This window comes from Manis javanica, chromosome 7, assembly GCF_040802235.1.
Source record: "Manis javanica isolate MJ-LG chromosome 7, MJ_LKY, whole genome shotgun sequence".
Classification (NCBI taxonomy): domain Eukaryota; kingdom Metazoa; phylum Chordata; class Mammalia; order Pholidota; family Manidae; genus Manis; species Manis javanica.
In genome coordinates, this window is record NC_133162.1 from 131,858,065 (window position 1) to 131,884,703 (window position 26,639).

At 36.4% G+C, this 26,639-nt stretch overlaps 1 protein-coding gene and 1 long non-coding RNA gene across 5 annotated transcripts in view; one reads left to right on the top strand and one right to left on the bottom strand.

Moving 5' to 3' along the window:
* The window catches only part of LOC108383595 (uncharacterized), a 48,967-nt gene extending 22,482 nt beyond the window's left edge, over positions 1-26,485 (top strand). The window contains exons 3-6 of the long non-coding RNA XR_012133421.1: positions 11,440-11,559; positions 17,988-18,160; positions 19,171-19,384; positions 22,804-26,485. This is a non-coding gene — a long non-coding RNA (uncharacterized lncRNA). The remainder of the gene's footprint in view (positions 1-11,439; positions 11,560-17,987; positions 18,161-19,170; positions 19,385-22,803) is intronic.
* SCN9A (sodium voltage-gated channel alpha subunit 9) overlaps positions 1-26,639 on the bottom strand; it is a 144,148-nt gene that overhangs the window by 78,624 nt on the left and 38,885 nt on the right. For 2 of the 4 annotated variants that reach the window (XM_073241599.1, XM_073241597.1), the window contains exons 1-4: positions 8,612-8,957; positions 7,934-8,062; positions 6,426-6,517; positions 5,235-5,444 (exon numbers count right to left, since the gene is read on the bottom strand). In XM_073241599.1, the coding sequence (XP_073097700.1) occupies positions 5,235-5,444; positions 6,426-6,517; positions 7,934-8,062; positions 8,612-8,682 (502 nt within the window). In that variant the 5' untranslated portion in view covers positions 8,683-8,957. Of the gene's footprint in view, positions 1-5,234; positions 5,445-6,425; positions 6,518-7,933; positions 8,063-8,611; positions 8,958-9,044; positions 9,164-14,155; positions 14,464-26,639 lie in introns of those variants that run through there. The other 2 variants (XM_073241600.1, XM_073241598.1) reach the window with 2 other exon arrangements.

Here is a 26,639-nt window from a genome sequence, read left to right on the forward strand (position 1 = left end):
TGTTATGCCAAGAGAAAGGAGAACATACATTCACAGTAAAACTTACACATGAATGTTCGTAGCTGCATTACTCACACCAGCCAAAAAGCGGGAACAACCCAGGTGTCCATCAACTAATGAATGAATAAATAAACTGTAGTGTATACGCACAGTGGAATATTAGTCAGCAGTAAAAAGAATTACTGCTGCAGGCTACGTGGGTGAAAGTTGAAAGCATAATAAGTAAAAGAAGGCAAACCCAAAAGGCCACACATTGTATGATTTTGTTTACATAAAATGTTCATAGTAGGTAAATCCATAGAGATAGAAAGTAGATTAATAGTTGTCAGGGGCTGCAGGAGGGAGGGAAAGGGGGGGTGATTGACATTATGCACAGGATTTCTTTTGAGAGAGGTGAAATATTCTAAAATTAGTGATGATGGCTACCCAACCCTGCATATACTAAAAACCACTGAACTGTATAATTTACAAGGGAGGATTTTATGGTATATGAATTATATCTCAGTAAAGCTGTTAAATCAATGTAATGCAGTATAATGGCAAAGACTGTGGATAGTAATAGGTAAGTCTCAAGTTCACAGTAAAATACAGATGGCGAAAAGAAATAGAAAATTAAGTAATTCATACAATAAAAATCTGGAACTGAATTCAATCTAATACAGATTCTGGGGAAATTTTCTGTTAATTTCAAGGGCAATAGAACAGAATGGTAAAATATAATTGGTGACCTAAACATTCTTTGATTAGTTTTATCTGACCTGGCTCAGAAAAAGCAGCTTAGAGCAACTCTCTATGCCTTGGGCTTTCAGAGTCAAGAGTTTCTTCGTCAACCAAGGGGCAACGAGAAGTCAACTCTGAGAAAACTCGTTCAGGGAACCACGTAGAGACAGAGCGCCTGCAAAGGACACATTGCATTCTGGGAGATGTCCCATCAAGGGAAGAGCTGTGGATGAAAGAGGCTGGAAAAGTGCTGGCAAGAGTGCAGACCAGCATTGTGGCCTCTCCAAGAACTTGTCTATTCAATGTCAAACATTTAGACAACAAGAACAGGAGGCATGCCCCTTTCCTCCAATAGACCCGCGCTGCGTCAGTGCATTAACAGCTGCCGGAAGTTTAGCTATAAACTACGCACATAAACCTTTCCACCATCTGTAGCAGCAGGAGGGAAGTTTGATGAATATCAAGGCAAATAGTGTGTAGAACCAAAGAATTACATAAATTATGTTTTTAAACATGAGCTTAGACAGTGGGCTCGTTTATTTGACAATGTATTTTAAAAACACCTCCAAAGATGCTCTGCTGTAGACACCAGAAAACACTTTGAGTGGATGTTCAGGGTCTCGATAGAGGCTGCCTTTACCATTACAATTCTAGGAATTCTGATTCACGTATCTCATCACCTCCTCATGATCTACCAACTCAACCTTGGGTTCACCTCTTTCTTTGTCCAGTTCAGAATCCGTGGGCGCTCCTTATCACCATTCTCTTCACATTTACTCAGCTTCTAGGCATTTCTCTCAGTCTGTCACACTCACCTGGCAGAAGCCTAATCTGACACACAACCCAGCATCCACCTTCTCCATACTTGCCCCCAAATTGCTGAAGTCATTGGAGAAACTGTCACACCCAAGGGAGTGTTCACATTTTAAATAAATGATCTCCAATATCAAAGTGGCGCTCAAAATAGACTCCAGGTTGCATTCCCTAAGATAACCAGAGTGCATTCTCCTCGAATCTTCTAGAGAATTTTCTCTTCTTTATTTGCACTGTTAGTAATGATCCATCTCACACTTTTCCAAGGAAATAAAAGGTACAGGGTTTGACTTAATCCTCCTCAGGTAATTAATTCTTCAGCATGTTCCTCCACATTTCCTCCTGCATCAGTAGTGGAGATATTTCTCCTCTTTGCTCTTCCACCTTCTCAAGGACTTAACTTTCCCCCCTTTCCTGAATTACTAATCCATATTTGACTATTCATTCATTTCTACAAGTAAATAAACATCTCTATCAAAATCCATCTTTTAAAACAATGCCAGCCATGGCATTGTTCTGCTTCCCTATACAGCCAAATTTCTTTGACGAATGGTCTGTGTGTACCGTCTTCTCTTCTCCCTGACTTTGACTTGCCCATTACCACCCCAGTCCAACCTGTGCTCTTACTTATTCCGCTAAAATTTTCTCATGCAAGTCTCTGATGACTTCCATGCTGTTTAAGCTAATGCATGCTTCTCTGTCTTCATCATCCTTAATCGTGGTTCTTCCAACAGCACTTGACACAAGCACTCCCTTTTTCTCAACATACTTTCTTTCGGTTTCACTATTTACATCTTTATTCACTTCATACTTTACTAGATGCTCCTTCTCTGTGTCCATTTTCCTCACTACCTGCCTTCTAGACATTAGGATTGTGGAGCGGAGCATCTTCTAAACACCAAATTTGCTTTAAACACAAGGTTGCCCAGTCCTCTGCCTACTTAGAAACATCAGGGTTTTCAGAAGGATGTGTGCATGTATCCTTCTTGCTGCTGATTTCTTTGATTATCCTGAACCAGGCAGTTCCTCTGATCCCTATGCCTACATCTCCAATTGTCTACCTTATCTGTTCACTTAGAAGTCTTAATGTCATTTCAATTTTAACTGGCCAATAGCTGCCTTCCCCTACAAACCTGCCCAGCCATCCCTCACTTCTCCTTGCCACTCAGCCAGTTACTGTGGCCACAAACCTACAAGACATTCTCAACCTCTCCCCTCTTCTCTAATCCACCAAGTTCATTAGATATTATCTTAACTCACCCTTTTCTCGTCACTTCCTGCCACAACTCCAGATGAAGCCACAGTCTACTTCCGTTTGGTGACAGAAGCAACGACGCCTGGGTCTTCCTTCTTCCAGTTGACCATGTCTCCTCCTCACCCAATCACAGTTCTCCTCACAGCAGACCAAATGAATAAAATCCAAACTCCTTGCCAGGGGCTAAAACACCCTTTGTGATATGACCCCTGACTTTTTCTCCCACTTTCTCTTTTGCCATCTGTTTCTCCTTTGCTAAAGTCTAAGAACATTGCTGTTTTTCCATTCCTTAAACACACAAATTCTTTCTTGTTCCAGGACCTTTCCACATGCTACTTACTCCTTCTAACTCAAGAAGGCAGCAACCGCCTTACACACTCCCATCCACTCTTACACTATTTTATGGATCCTTATCACCCTTTAGATCTCCAGTTAAATGCTGCCCTTCAGACAGATCTTCTCATTTAGCTGGTATCTCAAAAAAGCAGGGGCTCGGAATGAATGCCAAATGGCAGCTCTCCCCTGAGATTTATTTTCTTTGCATAGCTTTTTATTACACCTTACAATGTTTTTTATTTATTTGTTCCCATCCTTTTAATCTTTCATTCCCATTAGAATATAAGCTCCGTGAAAGCAGGCGATAAGACTGTCATGGTCATTGCTTTACTGCAGAAACTTGCACAACGCCTATCTCAGGGGAGCACTTAATGAACACGTGGTAAATAAATGCCTGAGTAAGTATTGCAGTAAGACCTGGCTTCTATGGCACAGAAAACAGGAAAGAAACCAAATTCGGACTGGACACAAACTTCCTCTCTAAAACTGTCTATCAGAAGAAAATAAAGAGTAATGTACAGCATTGAAAGAGAGGATTGTTCTAGAAAATTTCTTGTTTGCCAGGCTGTCGTGCACTTGTGTAAACACAATATAAAGATACATTGCAAAATTCAAGGGCTTTTCCTATTCTTTTTTTTAAAAATTGCTTCAAGCAATTCCAGAAGTTAAAAAAAATCATTCAAATTATAAACTCAGGAATGGGACCAAGATTCAGAATGAAAGAACCAGTAGTGATTTGAGTAAAAAAAATCTGTCTAAGGAGGTATACATTGATTTGCAAAATGGAATGTAAATGTTAACAGTTACCCACAAGATACACTACTTTTATAGCATATAAATTAAGGAATAAAACTCTTTGAAAATTTGAAAAAAATTTGAGATCATATTTATAAAAATTAAGAAAACAAAGTAAAAAGGAAAAGGAAAGTAAACTATGCTAAATTCCTTATCAAATGCTCATAGTAAAGAATATATATTAAATATTTTTCTTGAAAACCTTCAGTTTTCTTGTTTAAGCATTCTCTTTTTTTCTTTACTTACAGTCTTTAACTATATTAGCCAGGTTTAGTTTTTCTTTCCTAGTGAGTGGGAAAATACACATTTAATAAAGGTAAAAAATAATGTATATAATTCTCTCTTATCCAAGGAGAATCCTGACATTTATTACCTGATCTCCTTCTGTCAAAGGCACATACATTTGAAAAATTTCTTGATTTCCAGTCTACATCTGAATCTAATTATCTATTAAGATTTATGGGTTCATGTGGCAACATCACATAGGCACACTGCAGGTATCAGACAGAAAGTACAATCTTGTTTGATCTCATCCTCACCCAAACTCATCCACAGCTCCAGAGAGAGAAACTTTTAGGGGACAATTGCTTAGAAACACGCAGTTCACACTTTCTGTAAGATACTCTAAAGTATACATGTGAATTAAGCAGACTTCTGAGACCATTTGTGCAGATCACCTCTATGGTACCTACAGAACCAGATCTGATTAATTAAATTTTGATGGGATGCCATTAGCTAGATTGAGGGAAGCCATCAAAAAGAGCTGTGAAACTCATCATAGGTTATAATTTGAAGATAATGCTAATAAAGCCGAGTAGACTGTTCTGCTTTCTACAAGTCTTTAGAAATAATATTGAGACACATTTTAATATGTGATAATATTATTGTTATGTTTAAATAACTAAGCAGTGTTAGTTATATGTATAATACAACTGTTAAAATATAGTATGTGACAAATAAATTACACTATGAATAAATGTAAGTATGCTATACAATAAAACAAATGCATACAAAATATGTATCTTATGATGGAATGCAATAGTTAATATCACTTCATAGCTTAAAATTTACTCTTTATCTTACAGGAAATGAGACTTATGGAACTACCCCATGTGTCCAATACCAGAACTGCTAGAAAGCTTAGAATCAGGGAGATTTATGAAAATATAACAAGATCTAATTCACACTGTAGCAACTTTCTACATACATGCATAATTTTGGAATAATTAAAATTAAAGCAACATTTCATTGATAAAAAAAGAGCCATGTTTTTAGCCTTATTTCAACTTATTAACAATTGCAGGGGCATTCTTACTTCTGTAATTTTCCTCTTCAAGTGTCTCCAGGATGCTTTCTAACGTTTCATTACTTTCAGGTGGCTGGCGCACACACTTATTCTTCAGGTTGCCCATGAAGAGCTGCAGTCCAATCAGGGCAAACACGCTCAGACAGAACACGGTCAGGATCATGACGTCTGAGAGCTTCTTCACAGACTGGATCAGGGCCCCCACGATGGTCTTCAGGCCTGAACACAGTGGGGAAGAGGTGTTCATAATGAAATAAGCCTCTGAGTGAGAAACGAAAGTAAAGCACAAGCTTTCCTAGAAATGCATGCATTATATCAAATCAGTGGCCTTAAATAACCTGATTCCAAAAAAGCCTAGTAGCTCAAAAGGGTGCATTTGCTGTTTTATATGCATTTTGTTTCCATATATTACAGGAAATGATTAGCAATAGAAAAATGTTTCCAAGGAATAACCAAATTGTCAAAATGAGTAATTTGCTGGCTCAAACCATATCCACGCTCATTTGTAAAACTAAATTTTTAAGGACTATTTCAGTAAATGTTTGCCAAACAAACCATCTCTCTATACGGATATCAAAACAAAGAGGTTGAATTGCAGCATGGAGTGACAATGAACTATTTTTCACTCAAGAAATGGTTTGTTGAGGAAAGATAAAAAACATGTCATGCAGTACCCCCATGCTGATGTTTTGTATCTCTTTTCTGAACTGTATGAAAAAGCAATTAAAACAAATTGAAATTTTCATTCCTGGATAGCAGAATGGAAAAAGAACTGTTAGACAGGATGGAAAATTTCAAGTTGAGATGTGAGCCAAATGGCCATCTTCGTCCTCTAAGACCCATGCAATTGGTTAAACTCAAAGGCTGACTTTTAACAATGATTGTGAAAAACAGAAGAAATCAAATGCAATTAGAATTGCTGAAGAGAAAGTTTTTCTTTCCTTTTCTCCAAAAGATTAAAGTCAGCCCCGGTGTTTAACCCCACTCTCACCTGGAATGACTGAAATTGTTTTCAGTGCTCGGAGAACTCTGAATGTTCTCAACGCTGAGACATTGCCCAGGTCCACAAACTCTGTCACATACCTGTAATAGGGGGGTTTATACACAAACACAGTGACAACACACACACACACACAAAGAACAACTCCCAAATAGTTGGAGTTATGAGTGGCCTAATGCTTCACACCAGTTTCTTCTTACCTGGGATTACAGAAATAGTTTTCAAAGCTCTCAACACTCTGAAAGTTCGAAGAGCTGAAACATTGCCTAGGTTTACAAATTCTGTTAAATACCTGTAGAATTAAATCAGAGTTATTCAGAATTTAGAGAGAATCTATGATACTTACCCATCCATGCCTTTAGTCAAGGAAACTTGGAACTTTTTATTTAAATGTATAGTTCCTCAGGTCTTTTGTTTCTATCACAACTGATTTGATTTGACTTGATTTGACTCAATGTGAGCAAAATATTAATATAATTTTTAAATGGTATCATACACTTACGTGCCTAAGTAAACAATTACATGCTTCAGTTATTAGACCTTAACATTATGGTAATATACATATTTAATATCCAATAAAACATCGATGGCAAACCTTGCACACTGTATGCTAGCTGACAGAAGCCAGGCACAAAAGGCCACATACATATGATTTCATTCATGTGAAATATCTAGAGTAGGCAAATCCACAGAAACGAAACACTGGGGGTCCCAGGAACTGGGAGGAGGAGGGAATGGAAATGACTGCTTTCAGGGGGAGGAGGAAAATATTCTGGAGTTAGAGAGTGATCACGGTTGCACAACTTTGTGACCATATAACGAAAACATTGAATTTTATACTTTAAAAAGTAAATTTTACGGTATGTCAATTTTATCTCCATAAAAAAGGAGCCTGCCTGGGAAGGGGCAGCCTCATTGATAACAATGCTGTCTTATCAGCAGGTGATGCGTGGAGCCGCAGTATTCCCGCGTGACCACGAGGGACAAGGTCTGGGCAGGGGGCAGCAGGGAGGAATGAGAGACTGGAAATCTTAAGCCCCTCTGTGTTGTCTAAACTCCTCTAATGAATATGTATTACTTTTACAGTTCAAGGTGATACAGGGAAATACAGTGTACCCAGGTTTGAGACTAAAAAATAAAGACATCTTTCTTATCTACATTTGAGAAAAGAGCAGCAATATGAATAAATTAAAATTACATTTCAATGCAATATTTTTCCCTTTAAAATGTGGAGGCATATGTAATACATATACAATGCATTAATGTTAGGCTTAGTATGCAGTGACAGCCCTTACAAAGATTTACTTCTGTATTTTAATATACTCATTAGTTTTTAAAGAGGATAAGTTGGTAACAAGAGCACCATACTTGTAATTAAAGGCTGAGTTTGTTTTGTGCTTCTTATAGGTGTCATTGTTTTTTCATTAAGAACTTGGAAAAAGTATAAACCTAGTATATATTATCCACCCAAGTGCTGAGCATGAAGGGAGACCAATCTTAATGATTTATAGACTTTTGAGTAGAAAATGCTCTTTCTGAAAAAAATATATATATTTGTCCGTCATTACTAGCTTTCCTACAGCATCCTTTAAAACAGCCATTATTATATGCAGGAAAAGTCAAACCCCAAAGGTTTGTTCCTACTGGAAATCCTGTGCTGTCTGTGATTTTCATGAGATTGCCCCTTCAAAAAAATGAATGTACTTACGCAAAAACAATGACAACAAAATCGAGCCAGTTCCATGGATCACGAAGGAAAGTGAACTCTCCTACACAGAAGCCTCTTGCAAGGATTTTTACAAGCGATTCAAAAGTATATATTCCAGTAAAAGTGTACCTAGGCACAAGAATCCATTGGGATATGAAATATGAGAAGAAAACAGTACCATGTGAATCTTTGTAATTTATTTTTTTCTTATCAACCAAAGAAAGGCATGTAGTGTGGCTGTTAGTTTATGAATTCAGTCTATTAAACTACAACATATGTCTTTCCAGAAATCTTAAAACATCCATGTCAAAAACTCTTACAGAAAGCAGGGGTCTTTAAAATGTCTATGAACATATGTATTAAATCTGCCTAGAAAATTCCTACTTTGCTTCTATCAGAAATAGACCCAAGGATAAGGACTATGTAAGATGTCTCACAGCAAAGCAGAGCATCTGTGAAGTTCATTCTTTTAGGAGAGACTGTAGCTTCTGATTATTCTAGCCTACTGCTGGCAGGTTAATACTGCGGAGGAGAAAAAAATAACTGAAAGAAAAGTAACTATATAACATGGGAAGAAGAACATCACAATTTCTATAGCTTCACTAACTTTCCGGTCGAAGGAAAGAATAAAAATGATAATACTCAGACAGTATTAAAATGTTATTTATTTCTACTTACTCTACATTCTTGGTCCAATCAGGAGGGTTACTCATGGTCATAAATATGCAGTTGGTCAGAATAGTGCACATGATAAGAATGCTGAATAAAGTAGCTTAGAATCAAGGAATATAAAAGCCCATCACAGGAACCTTGACTATCTGGTAATGACACTTGTTGAAATGCTAACTACTCTTTCTTAGAAAATAATCCTAAATGAGTTGTAGGCTTGAAAAAAAAAATCTCGTTGAACAAGGAAGTTACAGAAAAAGTAATCAACCCTAAAATGCTAAAATTGCTCTTCTCCCAATCTTCTCAGGACCTACACCAAATTATATTGAAATTGATAAACTAAAACCAGAGCCTTTTGGGTACCAAAGGACTAAATCCATAAATAAAATAGGAAAACTACATTTTAAAGAATCCTTGCCAGTAAGCATATAAAAAAGGATATGAGTGTACTAAAATCTTAATAGATATTCTTCTTAGAGGACTGAAAGGTGAGAGCACGTACAGAGCAGGTGTGGCATTGAAACGGAAGATGGCTTTCCCTTTGTTCAGTACTATGAAAGTCTGCAGGAGCGAAAAGAACACAGAATGAAGCGGAAATCCAGAATTGCAGTCAGGCACATTAATATCAGCAGTTCACCTCTCCATGGGGGAGTGTCATATTAAGGCAACACTGGCATTAGACTCAGCAACTGGTCCCCTGCTTCTGATGCAGCTGTCTATGTCGCATTGGTCCCTGACCTCCAAGTCGACATCTTCTCAGCTAATTAAGAAGAGGTACTATTTATGAGCATGTATTGCTTAGAACTCCGAAAAGAGTGTCTTCTCTTTTTGATATCTCTTCAACACTTGAGTCAGTAACAATAAGTTCACAAAAAAGCTTCCTTCTTTCATGTCACTGTATTTCAAGCAAACCAAATAGAAAGCATCTGTCCCTGACATTCTACCGTAACACTTTGAGAACTATAATACTCGTAGGCTATGTCATGATTAGCAGCAAGTGTTCCAGAGTATGAATTCTTTCAAAAAAATGTTTTCATACATTTCAGGACTATTAGAGTTGGAAGAATTTTATTACCCAGTTCAATTTTCCTATTTAACGCGTAATATTAATCACAGCTAAAATTAAACAACATAAAATTAAAGCACTTGCTACTTACTATCCACAGTAGTTTTAAAGAATAATACAAATAGAACCACCCTTAAAATATGCAATGTAACCATAGCATAATGAGTGACATTCTCCAGGGCTTTGGTATTTAGTTAAAAAATTAAAAACCCAAACAAATAAACAGAAACAAGAACAAAATACTAAAAGAATCAAAGGAATTGGCTTGGAAATTATAAAGACCAAGTTCAAATCCTTATTTTGCTGTAGTTGGGAGGCAAATGACTTGTGTTATCTAGAACACAGAGATTTGGTCTTATTGTTCTTGCTGAATCTGACTTTAAAATAAATTTATGAGTGGGCTCCTGGTAATAAACATTTTTTCACCAAACTGGGTATATAAGTTCAAGTATCTCACTTTTTAATCATATGTGGCAGTGTTCTCAAGAAAACAAACCAGAATCTATCATGTTCTGATGCCCTTTTGTATTTCCTGTCATTTTCACTCTATAATTATACCTAAACATAACTTAACATCAAGTTCACTTTTACGCTGAAAATTAGTTTTAAAATTAATAGTTAGTCTTTGAGTACAACTATTTTGCTTTTCTAAATCCTAGTACACTGTGCCTTTTAAAATTCATTCATCCATTGGTTTCTACAATTGTGTAGTGAGCAACTAGGGTGTAAGATGCAATGAAAGGGATTTAAACATAAACGAGGGATGAGTTTTTCATTCAAGTAACTTCCTAGAAAAGTGGTGAGAACACAATAACTCTAACACAAGGCCAGATGTGAAGAGTGTCACATGGAGAAATACCAATGAAAGGAGCGTGAGAGTGAAGAGGAGACAGGGTCACGTGTCTGTCGGGATTAGCAGGGAGACTTCATGACATCATTGGAGCTCATCAGAACGTTACTGCCTACTCTTGGCAAGGTCAAGTTACCTTATGCTTGAAATTTAAAGAAAAAGAACTAGTTTGCTATTTTTCAACTGAAATTCCCAATTCTCATTTACATTAAAAGCTTCTTTAGGAATTAACACACACATCAAGGAGTTAATTACAAGTAGAAAAAATAGGTACACCTATGAAATTTGGGGATCAGATGAGTCTTTTCAGTAAATTCTAAAATCCTACTAGCAAATGCATGGATGTGAAAGTCAAAATAAATTTGCTAATTTATTTAAGAATTTGTGGAACATAAAAAAATGATGGTCTTAGAGAGCATAGGCTTTGGAGTTGGGCAGATATGATTCTAAATATCACCTACTTTTAGCAGCTTGAAAGCTAGCATTTAGTGTCTGTGAAGATTTTAAGTTTTTGGTGCATTGTAAATTCTTAGTAAATGGTGGGAGCAGCTGCTGACATTACAGGCAGCATATAAAGTCCCAAGGATAAGAAGGTAAGGAGAAAATGTACCTGTCCTCTTAACATGCAGAGCAGAGAATGATTGGCAATTTATTCTTTCTTAAAGACACAAAGTTTCACTTCTAATAAAGGCACTGCTTAATGCAGTTTAAAAGCACTTATATATTCACCACACATCACATAAAATTGAAACCCTAATTCCTTTCATTAGTCTTGTAAGTGTTCTTTGTTTTAATAAAGCATTGCTAATTACACTTAAATATAAATAAAAAACCTAGACCCAGGTCAAATTAGGGGTCATTAAGATTGGTAATCTAAGCAGTGGTTATAATGTAGCAGAAATAAAATTATTTTTCAATTAGCGTGAATAACAAGAAACACTGAGGAATCCACCCACAGAGAAGTCGACCCCGAAGGTGCAAGCGGAGATCAAAACTTTTATCATGCGTGTTTGAGGAGCTGGGGCAAGACTCAAAAACTCGGTAAGTGAACGCACTAAACCAGAAGTAAAAGCGCTGGTTATCCCTGTGATATTTGTTCACAATTTAATAGAGGACCTTCAAAAACAGATCACTCTGTTTGATTTAGTCCTACCTGAACCGACCACTGCAGGTAGTGGTCAGGGTTTTGATGTGCCTGGTGTCTGACATCGTTTGAAAGTAGCTGGGGCCAGGGCAAGGGGTCGGAGTCCCACTCTAAGGTTCTCCATTAAAGTCATCTACACATAGTTAAAATTACTCTATTAGTTAATAAGTCCAGTATCTTCCATTCAAATACAAACATTTTCTCCTTATCTCCCCTCACTTTTTGCCATTATTAGTTTATATTCTGACTTGGGGATTATTCCAGGATGCATCCTTTTCTCCTAAGAAGCTGCTGGTTAAGAAACACCCAGGCCCCCTTTTGAAATGGGAAATGTAGTAGGTTTCCAGGCAGAGCCAGGAATGTTTCAGGTTGAAGTAATAAGTAAAATGAGAAAGCTTTTTTTTTTATTTTGCTTGTTTCATTATTTACCCATTCATTATTCCATTCATTTTTGTAAAGTTGTTAGCACAGTCGTTGCTACACAACAGTAACTAAACTAAGAGACATTGCACAGTGGAGTACCTTAATAGGGAGTCAAAATAAATGTAAAAATCTACCACAAAACTTAGTATGAGACATTTTTCATGTCAATTTCCCCAAGTCCTTTGTCTCTAAAAATTGGGCATTACTTCCTATCTCACCAGGTTGTGATATATACGTGTCTCACCCCTGGGCAAGTTCACAGAAAAACAACAGTTGAACGTTAGGGGTAAAAGGGTTTATACCAAGCTTTAGTCTCACGGTGGCCAGGTGGCAGGTCGGGTGCTGGAATCACATCGGCCTCTGCAGTGCTTGCGATCTGTCTCCGCCTCTGAGAGGAGTACTGGGCGGAGCTCTTCATATAGTAACACCACAGTAATGGCTCATTGCCAAGGGTGTGGAAATGCCAGCCTAGCAGTAGGCCATTATATCACTAAGTAGTTTAGGGTCAGGTGAGGATCCTGGCCATAGGAACTTTCATTTCCCCTAAAATATGTGTGCTGGTTTGTACAAAAAGTCTAGTGCCTGACCCAGAGACCTTACTATCTCCTAGCACTCTCTCTCTCTGGGCCAGAATATTGACTGGCTCAGTAGGACATGGTGCGACAGTTCAAGGGCTTCTCAGGTCTTCTGCTTGCCACTGCAGTGCTTCAGCTTGCTGAGATGCTGGTATTAATGTAAAGCAAAATAACTAGGTATTGCTATTCATAGCAACTACCTCTGAAGCAGGTGTGTTTCTACCATCCAAATGAACTTCACCACATTTTGTATTCCTCAAGACATTTCAGATATGTATTTTATTTGCCAGATTTTATTTACCAAGAGACAGTAAAGGATTAGATCAGCATGTCCATAGCTTTCTCCAACAATGCCTCTTCATCAAGTTCAACCTGGTTGTGTCTGCTACTGTGTCAGAAATGACATTTCCTTAAATGCAATAAACCCTTTCTCAGCTCTGCTACTCTCAGAATTAACTTCCAAAGGCCAACTTCCCCTCCTGTAGTGTGGAAAATATTGACACCATTTAACACTCATTTCTTCTGATGTGCCTACATTAACTTAGATGGGCCAGAACTCTTAAATCCACCCTGCTTGCCTCTCAAGTGTCAGAGAAAAAGGCTTTTCTCCACTTTTCTGATGCAAATACATACATGACCTGTAGCTTGCACCTCATCTGTTAACATCAGAGAATAGCTACATTCATTACTCCAACCCTCTGCAGTTTTCTCTCTGACTGAGAATACTTTCTCTTTATTTTCAAAAGTACTCTTCATACCCTATGTTAAAAAGGGTTTCAATTTATTTGGTGCCTCAAGTGCCCATCTTTCTGGTAGAAAATTTATCTGCATGCTGTATCCACTTACTCTTTTTATTTGCTATCTACCTCTATCTTGCTTTAATTTCTATCATCTAAAACAAACTGCCTACAAAATATTAGTGATTCATTCTCCTTGCTCACCGCAAAAGTCTTTCTCATCCTTAACTTTCTGGATGAATATCTGGATGAGATACTCACTTCCCTATTTTTTGAATAATGGATAATTTACTGATTTATGCCCTACGTCTCTGACCATCTCAGATACCTCTTTCTCTCCAATAACCTAAATGAAGCAGCTCTCTGAACGCCATTATTAGTTAGGTGATCTTACATGTTCCCATGGAGGCAGCCGTCACCCCCATGCACATACATTCTGGACATATCCCCAGGTCTTACATCTCAAAGTGACAATTACTTTGTTCCTACCAGTATGCATTTATGTCAAGTCTGAAAAGGCAGAACACTATCCTGAACACTTTTAAAAGATTAAGGAAATCAAAACATATGCCAGTGAAAGAACCAGTTTTAATGAAAAAATTAGAAATAAGCACATATTCTGAACATCCTACACATGTACTTAATTGAGCATTTTTGTCAGGATGTGGTTTCCCAATAAATTCCATGTAACCTCAATTTAAAATACCTCTCTGCACAAAAGCTGCGGGGATGCACCACTGCCATTGCAATAAACTCACTTTTTTGTCCGCGTAGTAGGGGTCCAGGTCCTCCAGGGGCTCTGACACCATGTGGGGAGGGATGTCCCCATAGATGAAGGGCAGCTGCTTGCCGGCCTCCAGGTCACCGCTTGGCTTTGGCCTTTCTTCCTCCTCATCTTTCTTTTCTTCTCTGGGTTCCTTTGTTTTTCCTTCTGCGATACGTTGTTCAATGAGGGCAAGAGACTGTTTCGTGAAGAAGACAAAGCTCTGAGGTCTTGGGGGAGGCAGCAGTGCCATCTTCTCATCCTGTATATTTTATCTCCCCTTCAGCTCCTTACATAAGAGGCCTAAAGTGGGAACAAACAAATATGATCTGAAGTGTTTGCCTGCCAGGGATGGCATTAAAAATAATAGTAACAATAGCAATAAGTAAAAACAGATGTTTGGTTCCAAGTACAAGTAGTAATATGTTTATAGAATTATCAAGTTGAATTAGCATTTATTGACTACTGTGTGCAAGGTTTATTTTTCATGCTATCTTTATTTAAAAATGTGAAAATAATATCGCACAGCTTTTAAAGTACAGAAGCGACAACTTAATGAAAAACTTTTTTTTAATTCTCATTACTTTTCATCTGTATTCACTTTTAGTGCAATTCAGTGCAATTTTTCCTGTTTAAAAGTCTTATAACAGGGCTTCTAAGAGTGCCACTCTGCAGGGTCTCCTCTGATCACCTGATCCTCTTCTGCCTTACATCTCACATTACCTGCCCACACCCTCTAATCCTCTCTCTTGGCGAAACTAATTTCTGTGAAATGAATGAAGTAGTGGAAGATTGCTTTACTTTATTTAACATATTTATATTTTCTTAATATAAATACATATACCTTTACAAATCAGAAACAAAATTCCAACTTGAATTAAAAATAATTTGGGAAAATGTTTTGGGAAGAACAAAGAAAATAAATTTGGGAAATATTTGTGATAGATTCAATTTAAAAAGTAAAAAAAACTAAATAGTATGATATGCATTTAAACTATGACTTCCCTAATCAACTTCCTTGTGTATACAAAACTTGAAAAAACTACAGGAAAGAAAAATACAAAATTAAAAATTCTGAGTTTCTATGTATTATTATTTTGTCACATTCTAAGTAAAAGAACAGGAAAAGAACTGTTCTTACTTTAAAAATAACAGACTCATTATTTCACCGAGTTGAGATAACTTCATAACTCCTCCACTAGAAAATAAAAATGAATGTTTTATTTTTCTATATTAGGTTGCCTCAGAGTTGGGACACACCAACATCTCATAGGTGTTCCTTTTTAGCAGGGGGTTCCTTTTCAACCCCCTGAATGACTTGAAAGGTTATATATTAAGTGATGTCAACACACATAGCAGGACGGTGAACTAAGAAAGCCTTGGTCTGCTCTTCTATTTTGCAATGATAAATACAAAAATTAGGAAAATCACAGTAGTCACAACATAGATTATATAGCTTCAGAAAAAGGAGTAGAAGCTGAAACTATTCTTTTCCAGGTTTTTCCTATTCCCATGCCAAACAAAACAAACTTCACTTATGCTTAGAACAAAATAGATGATGTTTCCCCTCAGGTATCTAAGCACAGTTTAAGAATAACCCTTAACAGAAACCTATGTATTTTAAAAAGAGGTGGAAAACCACTTTAAAACAACAGAAAAATAATCATTTTGCAATGAAGAGTCATACGAACATTTATGAAGCAAATTTAGCTTTTTCTGAAAAATGTTTTTATGGCTTATCACAGGATTGAGCCTGCTTCTTTTCATGGCATGGGTCATCACATTTTCTTTCTAATATGCTAACCCATTTTCATTTTAAATGTTATTAATCTGAGCATATTACTGTATCAGACATACAGAGCTGTGAGAATAAGGAGAAAACAGATTTTGTCTTTAAGATAAATACATGCTAAAAAGGAACACCGATCATATGGACTCACAGAGCAAAGAACCTGGGTCCACCAGAGTAAAGGAGAATGCAATTAACCCGAATAACTCCTCCTTCTTTGACAGCCTGGTTGAAGTACAGACGGAGAGAGGCATGTGTCAGGAGAGGCAGTGTCATAGGTAGCAGGAAGTGGAGCGTCCCTCTGATTTAAGTACAAACATTTCTGATATAAATTCCAGGATTTCTTTATCAGTCTCTCCAATCGTGGAGAACTAAAAGCCTCTAAGTTGTAGATATGCAGCAACATTTCATGGGACAGAATATGCTGGGAACCATGCAATGGCGTATTTGGCAATAAGAACATCTTTCTACTTAATGGATCAGAGTTACGGAAATATACAATTATGAAAAAAGAAGGACATGTCAGTATACTCTGCTGACGAAAAGTAGCTAATATTGCTTTTGAACAGAATTTGCATAGTTAATTGACTATGTGTTTGCTGGTTTGTCCTGGGTTTTAAAGTATTTTGCTAAAATTAATGACACCATTATTTCTATAAATTCAACACTAGTAAGAAGAGACATATATTTTGATGAAAACTAAAGTTGAGATGCTTTTTAAACGTGGAGCGAAAAATAAGGGGCATTGCACATGCGCATTTAAAGGAGGACAGTGAATCATGCGTCATCAGTCCCACTACTAGGTATAAATGCCAAGAATTAACAACATATGATCCCACAAATCTCTGCGCATGAATGTTCACAGCAGCATTATTTCCAATAGCCAAAAAGCAGGAACAACCTAAATGTCCATCAACTAATAAATGGATAAACAAAACGTAGTATATACAATCAGACAATGGAATATTATTTGAAAATAAAAAGAAGTGAATTACAGATACATGTCACAACATAAACGACCCCTAAAAACCCTGTGAAAGCAGCCAGACCAAAAAGCCATATGATTGCATTTGTATGAAATGCCCAGAATAGGTATGTCCTCAGAGACTAAAAGAAGATTATCATTGCCACAGGCTGGGGATAGGGGGCAATGGAGAGCAACTGTTAATGGTTATGGGGTTAATGGTTAATGGGAATGGGCTTTCTTTCGGGAATGATAAAAATGTTCTAAAACTAGATAATGGACATAGTTGTACAACTCTGTGAACATACCTAAAAACCTCTGGATGTACCATTGAAAAGGGTGATTTTTATGGTATATAGTAAGCTATATCTCAATATAAATTGCTCAAAAATTGAAACCTGAAATATGTGAAAACCATCCTGAGAAGAAAGAACTTTAGTAAAATGGAAACAAATCACTTTAGGAGTCTCTATAGGCTCAGTATAAAGGTAGAATGGCTTTGGGTCTAAGATTAATTCACAACCTAAGGTTTAGTTGCAGCGCGTAAAGGCCAAGCTTGGTGTAGTTTACAGAACTGGTCACAAGCCAGGTGACCTGATTCCAGAAGCACCCTTTAGAAACTGCACTGCATCAGTCTGAGCAATCAGGCAGTAAGCGCAGCTGCCATTTGGGTTCAGGAAATTTCCTCATCAATTTGTGGAAATCACAAAGGTGAAGGGGAGGGGCTGCCTGCCTCAGAAGATTTTCAGCGTACACATGTCTGGTCTCTTGGGGAAAAGACAGCTAACAAACTGGTATTTTTGTACATCCTGCATTCAAGTGGAGGTATCACCTCTTTCAATAACTATTTCTCAGAAATTCAGGTAAGTAGATGTCATGAACTCAGGCATCCAGTGACCACTTACATTTTTCCAATATTTCTATTGTTTTTTTCCCTTGTTTCTGTGCCTTTTACTTTCTCTCTACTGATGCACACACTCAACAGTCTTTGAATCCCTGAAGGATATACAGGCAGCAGGGGCGGAGGGTGAGCCACGTGAATGGTATCACGTGTGGAGATATTTTCCTCATCAGGCTAAACTGAAGAAAGACACTAAGAACCTACTTAATATCAGAGTCTTGGAAAATAAAGTGAAGAGACCCAGATCGAATCCCGCCATCACGCCTTAGTTTGCAGAGAGCACTGGGGAAATCGCTGTCTTCTCTCTGGATGACAGGAATAAACCTGGTGTACAAACTTTTTGAGGGTACGTTTGCAGGATCTATCAAAAACCTTAAGTATGTTGATTCATTTTATTGCCAAGTGACCTCCTTTCTAGGAATTTATCCAAAGCAATAATATCAGATATCTTCAAACATTTATGAAGATGTTTACTGCAATGTTTTTGTAATATTGAAGAACTGTAGTCAATCCAAAAGTCTAACAGTCAGGATTTCAAATGAAAGTGGATGTATAAAGAAAAACCAAGTGGTATAAAGAGTACTCTTGAAGACTAATGAATTATAAAAATTTCATAATGGAAAATTCATAGAATAAGGTTATACATACACAAACAAACCTCTATATCCATCTCAATTTCTAAAATGTATAGAAAGTTTGAAATTAAATATATAGTATGTTAAGGAAGGTTATTTCTACAGGGATTATGGGTTATTTTTATTAACCTCTTTGTACTTCACTTTTCAAATTTTTACAGTGAAGATGTCACAGTTTTTTATTTAAAAAAATGAATTTCAAAAAGAAGCACTCCAGTTTATTTTACCCAAATTTAATACATTTAATAAAATTGACATTTTCATGTTTAATTTATAATTTTGAAAAATACATTACCATATTTACCCTTACTAATACAACTATGACTGCTTTTTTGGAGATCACAATATATTGCACATAAAAAGAATACTTGTGTTCTCATAACTATTTTGCTCCCCTACCATTAATCTCATTCTAGAACATTCTTAGAGAACTACTGAAAATAAAAAGTGAAGGTATTACCCTTGTATCTAGGATTTGTTACAGTTAAAATAGATCCAAAATTATTCTGAACTTCTTAAAAATTATTTATCTATAATCTTACATATGCCTGTATCACCTATCTATGTATCTATCTATGTGTTGTCAATCTATCTTACCTATCTATCATCATCACCTATTTTTCCCTCATACATCTTTCCAGTCAAAGCAATGTCAGCTTCTAGTTGATGACAATGGTCTTATCCCTTGCGTTTCTCACCCCTGGCTTCCAAATTCCCAAAGCGATGAAAACAAGATGTGCATCAAGGAATCCTTTCGTGACGCTAAAGACCAGAGGAGACACTGAAAGAGGATTCACAGCTGTGGAGAGAGGAAGCAAATGGGATTCCCCTACTGCAGTGATCAGAGTATAAGCCACAGCCTGGAACACTCATCTGAGAACATCAGAACAGAGAAGGAAATATTTCTTCCCAACAGAGAAGGCACATGGGTTCAGGTAGGTCATGAAATAGGTTGGCTAACACAGGATTATTCAACAATATTGTAGGTCATTTTCCCACTTATTCCTCTATATTCACTTATGAAGCAGTGGGATTTATCCCCAGGCAAAAACGAAAAAATGAGTCTCTTAATTAACTGAGATGAGACTTCTAAGGTGTCCGCTTCCATTTTGGCTAGACGCACGGTGGAGTTAAGGGAAAAGTGAACTCTTCTTACAGGCTCCTTGCCCATATATCCTCAGTGTAGCCAGCTTACCAACACCAGACCAGACACCCAGACAGAGCTGGGAGTCATCCCCCGCTCTCAAGGGAGGATTGGCTTGGGAAACAGACCTACATAAAAGCAGAAGCAACCCTGATCAACAGCAACATCGTCTTTCATTAAAAAATATTAACAATTAAGAATAAATTGGTAATCAAAGACTACCAAAAATAAAACTGAAGGATTAAGATGAACAGACCAAACTTCTAGCTCTGGACAAAAGAAAAAATATTAGAAAACATAGGGAAATATTAGGAGATTAAAATTAGTATTCCCAGAGAAATGTGAGTAGAGAATCTATTACAGAAACGAATAGGGTACCAAATATAAAACACCCAGAAAAACAAAAATTATTGGTATTTAAGGGCACAGGTGTCAAAATAAAAATTTCAACAGAATGTTTGCTGCAAAGAAGTAGAACCTAGAATTGTAGTTACCTTTCAAGGGTACTTTACCAGAAAGAGACAGAAATGAGCATTCTTAAGTGTCGAAATGTTCTATATCTTGATCTGTGTGATGGTCACACATATATGTGTAAAAATTCATGCACTTCTATACTTCAGATATGCATCAAAAACTTCTCCTAAAAAGTGTACCCAAAGAGCAAAAGAAAACTCAAAATAAAATTCAGGAGATATAGAATAATCCAGGGGGTCCCTTGCTTGCTGAATGCATGATTTTTAATAGTATCAAATTTCATTGAATCTGACACCATTTCTTCCATAACTAGGTTTAGATATTGACATTACATTATACTAATACCGAAAATCCATAATATGGAATTAATAAGTCTTATTCCCTACTATTTTCTTAAATATTACTGTTTGAAAAACTTGTCTCACATATGTTAGTGGCAAGAAGGCAGCTAGCTAGGTGTCATTTGTCTCTACTGCTGCCCAGAACTGCTGTGTATGTCAGAATGGAAGTATACGCCATTGTGGTTTTCAGCCAGGCTGTAGGAAAGAAACTGTGTAACTAAAAAAAGAAATAAAGGCTACCCAAGTAATGCTGAAATAAAATTTGGGGTGGGTGTGGGGGGCCTAATCTGTCCACATTTTAAAAGCAATAAATATTGATGTGAATCTCCTTTTGAAAACCATTTCTAAGCAACAAATGTGCTAAATCAATAACATCAGATGAATGTGCATAAATTAATGCCCAGGTTTGATTATTCAATAAGGAAAGCAAATTCAATTAAAAGCATACAAAATCTTTCGAATTTCATTTTATTTGAAGAGTACGAATGCAAAACACCAAAGTTTCAAGTCTCCTTTTTAAGATCGAAAGGAGAAACCTAAACTCCTTTCCATGAGAATAGCACAGAGTTTGAAACTATGAATCTGTATCACGCTCACTCAGAGAAAGAAGAGCTGAAATGAGGGGAAAGAAGGTGGGAACGAAGAAAAGGAAAGGAAGGAACATGAAAAACAAATAGAAAAGGAGAACATAACAGAACAGAAAGTCTCTGGTCTCTTTGCACACTCCAGCTATAAAGTCCAAGACATTGAAAAAGCAAAGCAGGTTCTTCACCACATTTTTGTTTTTAATTTTCAACATTTTAAGCATCATATGTCAATCATATTGCTTCATCCCCATTAGGCCTGGAAATCCCATTTTTATATCTTTTTTTCCCTCCACTTTCATTTGAATTATGCAATGCTCTTCCTTGGAGTAGCCCCCATGCTCATCCTTCAAACAGGGCAGCATTCATACAACCTTGGCGAGTCTGTTGCTAAGCAACAAGCAAGGAAAAGGAAGATCTATTGCTGTTGTAAAATAACCAAGAGTTACATTTATTCTCTCCAAGTATTTGTTTTAAAAAGCTGTTCTTTTATGATGACTGTAGTTAAAAACACTGTGCTGCATATTTCACAGTTGCTGAGAGAGTACATTTTTAAAGTTCTCATCACAAGAAAAGTTTTATACCTATGTGTGGTGACAGATACTAACTAGACTTATTGTGGTGATTATTTTGTAATATATGCAAATATTAAATCATTATGTCATACATGTGGAACTAATATAATGTTATATGTCAATTAGAGCGCAATTAAAAAGCTGATCTTACAATTTTCAGGAATAAATGGCAATACTGCAAAAAAGAAGATAAATATATTAAAAGAAACATGTTTACTTTATCAGCTTGAAAATTAAAGCTATGTATTACTTTATGAAATGTTATTTAGGAATGTATATACTTCTTTAAAAAAATAATTTTTCATTTTACATGTGTTTCTACATTTTTTTAAATTTGAGTTTCTGCAAGACACTGAGAATATGGCTCAATTTCCAAAAATATAAAATGGACAAAATCCTTATTGAAAGAGTTAATATACACGATGAAGTGTGCTTGTATTTAATACATAAAAGTCCAAACTGGTTTCAGGAGCCCACAGATCGGTAATCATATTGACCTTCCCCATCAAAATCCTTGTTCCACATTTTACAGCTCTTGACCCTGAGCAGATGACTTAACTTCTCTGAACCTTAGTTTCCTAGTTTGAAAAATGGGGTTAATTAACTCTGTCTCAAAAAGTGGTTAGGATTGGGATGGTTAACTGTGTATACAATACTGAGTAGAGAGTTTTGTACACAGTAACTATGTCAAAATGGTGCTGTTAAAATAATTAATCTCATCTTTCCATTTGAATCTTGGTCAATTTTATCATACATCTGAAATTAAGATCTTAGTTACATTAAACATGAGGATGTTTCAATTCATAGGAACTTACTAGCTTATTAAACAGATTTCACATGCACATATATTCTAAACAGAGATTTGATGTACAGTAACAATTTAACCACAAATTCTGGATCCAGAAATCCTGGGTGCACCACTCACTAGCGATGTGATCTTGGACATCCAAATTATGAAACTCTTCTGAGACTAAAAACCTTGAAGCATTTAGAATGGAACTAGTTACTTTTCAAAACATCACATTAGACACCGTAAGTATTCCTAGGATGAATATTGGTTGCTCAAAGGTTTAGATTGCTACTGAGTTTCCTTTATTTAAGTAAATTCCCATTATTTTGCCTTTGTTGCCTTCAAATTTATATGAAGACTTGGAAAATATTTTTTAATAAGACAAAATGATGTAGCTCAAGAACTGTCATTATGATTTTTTTAATTGAATTGGTGTCTCTGAACAGGCTCATAAGGAAAGGAGATCTCCCACTTGATTCACCTTCTGAGAAGCAGTTAAGTATCACTGATGGAGTTTCTGAACAGAGCACAAAAATGTTTCCGCCCTTAAAGCAAAGAAATGTCACAGAGAGTCTCTAGAGAGTCTGAGGCACTCTGGGTTCCTGATTTTTCTCTACACATAACTACTATTCCAAAAACTATTTTTGAAATCAAATATCAGAAGCGGCCATCAGGAAGCTGCTTTGGGGATTCCTTTAATCCGCAGGGTCCTGTAAAGCCCTTCACACAGGGACCATCCCTGAGAGGGAGATGGGGGGTGTTTAGAGTCCAAATTGGGAATCTCCTAGAAATCGGTGAACGCCCAAATCAATTCTTACCTAAATGACTGAAAGGAAAAATGTGGGCTGTGTCCATTATTTTCAGCTGGCAAAGGTCTCAGGGGCTTCTAATATCTTCTTGGCCCCACGGCATGTACATAATACTACGGTTCCCAATTGATTTATTAATGTCAGAGTGTCAACTCTATTGTGATTCAGGTAGGATATGTGTGTATTATGTCCATATGATTTTGTAGTATGAATTGTGCTTGTGTAATGATTATCGTCATTATATTTTGTCTTAGATATGAATTCTTTATTTAAAATATTGAATCATTCTCTTTAAAATATTTCTCAAAGCATTCCTTTATCACTAAATTTCATTTGGCAATGCCCAACATTTCTTGTAGAAAGCGAGTAATAAGTGAATTTCTGTTTCTTTAATTGTGATTAGCAGGATTAAGATGTGAAATTTATTTCAAGTGGAATAATCACCTGTTCATAACTTTAAAATAATCTCAGACTTTTATAAGCCCTCACTGAGTCTCTTAGCTGTAATTAAAATTCTATTTATGTAAAATTAAAATTGGTCAAATAAAACTTTTGAAGATCCGCCAAAATCTGAATTAAATGAGGTGGGATCAAAATTACTTAAGACAGTAGACAAATGTAAAATAAGAAAAATAGAGTGTTTTATTGATGCTCTGTCATCAAATGAAATAATTGCTTTGAGAATGCCACTTTTCTGAAAACAGATGTGATATTTTCCCACTGAAGTTTTGGCTAGAGTAACATTTTTAAAGCATGATAGAAGCTACATGTGAACATTAAAAAAAAAGTTTTAAAATAAATAATAGTTAATATCAATAATGATAATTAACTTCCTATGTTTCCTTGATATAAATAAGAATGACACATATATAGCCTTCCTCCCCTAACTCATAACTTCAGTCTAACCATGAGAAAAACATCAGAAAAATCTCAATTCAGGACATTCTACAAAAGAGCAGACCAGTACTCTTCAAACTGTCAAGGTCATCAAAAACAAAGTCTGAGAAACTGCCACAGCCTAGAGACGCCTAAGGAGACAGGACGGTTAAATGTAATGTGCTCTCCTGGATGGGATCTTGGGTGAGAAAAAAAAAGCACAGGGGTGGGGGTGGGAGCATGGAATTAAGGAAATCTGAATAAAGACATTAGTTATGATAATAATGCATTCATAATTGTGACACATACACCATCCTAATGTAGATTGTTAGTAATAGGGGAAATGTGTATGGAATACATAGGAACTCTTTGTCTGTACTGCTGGCATAATTTTTCTGTAAATCTAAAACTATGCCAAGATAAACAATTTATTAAATCAAAGAAATCACAGACACAGGATTATTGCACTAACACCATGTAAAGTTAACAATGTCTCAGTAAATTTGACGGATTAAGTAAATACACTGCCATTATCTGTAATGTGCCTAAGTGATGATGGATTACAAATCTGAAGACTTCTAATTAAATTGGGTTATAATTAATACATAAAAATAATATTTTATAGATGACGAGCATCACTTTGATCAATAAGAGATCCGTCAGAAATGCTGATCAATTTTTTCAAGTTAGGCTTGAGAGGATAATTTTCTATAAATGTGCTCTCTTGGGTAAGGATTGAGCTTAAAATTTACAAACAGAACTAGATTGGCGTCACAATGTCTGAGTCCTAATTATACTTGAGAGTCATTATGACTAAGTAGGCCAAAAAATACATCTGTATGGGATTCTGTTTGTGTTTTCTTTCAGAATAATGGTAATTTAACTCACTAGTAAATATTTTTTGAGTTGTTAAATTAAAGCTTTACTATATGTCTGTTTTAATGATGCTGTTAAGATATAAAAGGCTCTCTTCTGTTGTTACTTCAGGAACTGTGAGGTAACACTGAGATGAGTGAAATCTATTTGACTCAGAAATTGCATTTCACTCACATCTGAACACCTGATAGCATCATCAAACAAAGCAACAGACAAGTCCACTACGACATTTTAACATCTTCTCCTATGTTCTGTGACATCTCCCTCACAACTTTTCTATTCATAAAATCTAATATTCCACGATAAAAGAGAAAAAGATCATCAGGAGAGATGGGAGAGGCAATATTTACTTCCAGTATGAGTTGTTATGACATAAACCCTCGTCCATGAGACCTGAAAAACTTCCAGATGAGTGCACGGAAGTTCTGTTTACATCTTGATACTGAAGGCCCTTCCTACGCGCAGCCTCAGTACAGGACAGGAATATCAAATCATATAAAACCTCTATGTTAATAACAAGAAAGATAAAGATGAAACATTCAAAGACAAGAGGAGGTGCACCTTGGTTAGCCAGGAGTTCTCCTAGTAAGATATGAAAGTGACAGCTGCGAGAGGACTGAATCTGAACACAGGGAAAAAATAATTAAACCAGGGTTGAGCCCAGTCCTATCTGTTCCCTGAATTGTAGTTAAAAGGCCTCTCAAAAGCTTTTCATTGTACTGAACACCTGATAACATCACTGAAGATAAACAGACGACAGACACCCTGGCTGTAAGGAGCACACAAACTGAGTCCCATCCTGGGCAGGAGGTCCTGGGCATTTATGTTGCAAACCAAAATTCTTTGTAAAGAATAAATGCAACATCACCTGAGATCCCAAGACAACACGTATAAGGTGGAACTGTTCTAGGCAAGCTTAAATATATGCCCATCTTACTTTTGAGAGGTCCTGGTAGAAGTTACCAGACAGGAGCTAAGATCCTGGCACTGCCTTCTAATTCTTCTCCTTTTTATGGGAGTCTATGAGACTCTCTCGATCGTTACTCTTTACCGAGGTATGCCGCAGGCATCATGTGCTTTCCTGTGAGACAGACTTTATGGCACACTAAAATAAACATAAGCAGAACTTAAATCTTCAGTTGTCAAGATTTAATTATGCTGACACTGTTACTGTTTGCATACAGAACCTTGCTTAAATGGCATCCTACTGAGCTTAGAGTCCGGACCTCAGGGAACTAAAGATTCCCAACTTTAGGCTGAAGGCTGGTAGCACCAAGGGTCATATCCAAATACTGCTTGGCATTGTATTTAATATGTAATCAAAGGTCTGTGAAACCCCTTGGCTTGTCTTTTTAATTTGCTGTCCTGAAATTTCTGTTATATTTTGATCCAAATAAAAACATCATTTTTTAGCTCTGATTTTGGCAGACCCTCCAACACTTCCCGAGTTCATCATTTTTTGAAAATTGTATAGATTTTTCAAATTGCCAGTTGTTCTACCTCTGATGTTTTCCTTTATCCCTTGCCCAGTCTAGGTTCATTAAAACCAATGGTTATAATCCATTACATTTAGAGATTTAGATGATGGCTGTATTATTTGTTTTGTTACCTAAAATTTAAAAACTGACCAAAACTTTTACACTTAAGTAGGCATAAGGAGACTGGAATTAAGTCTCTATGAATCTATATACAATCCTCTATTTTCTCAATACAACACCTCA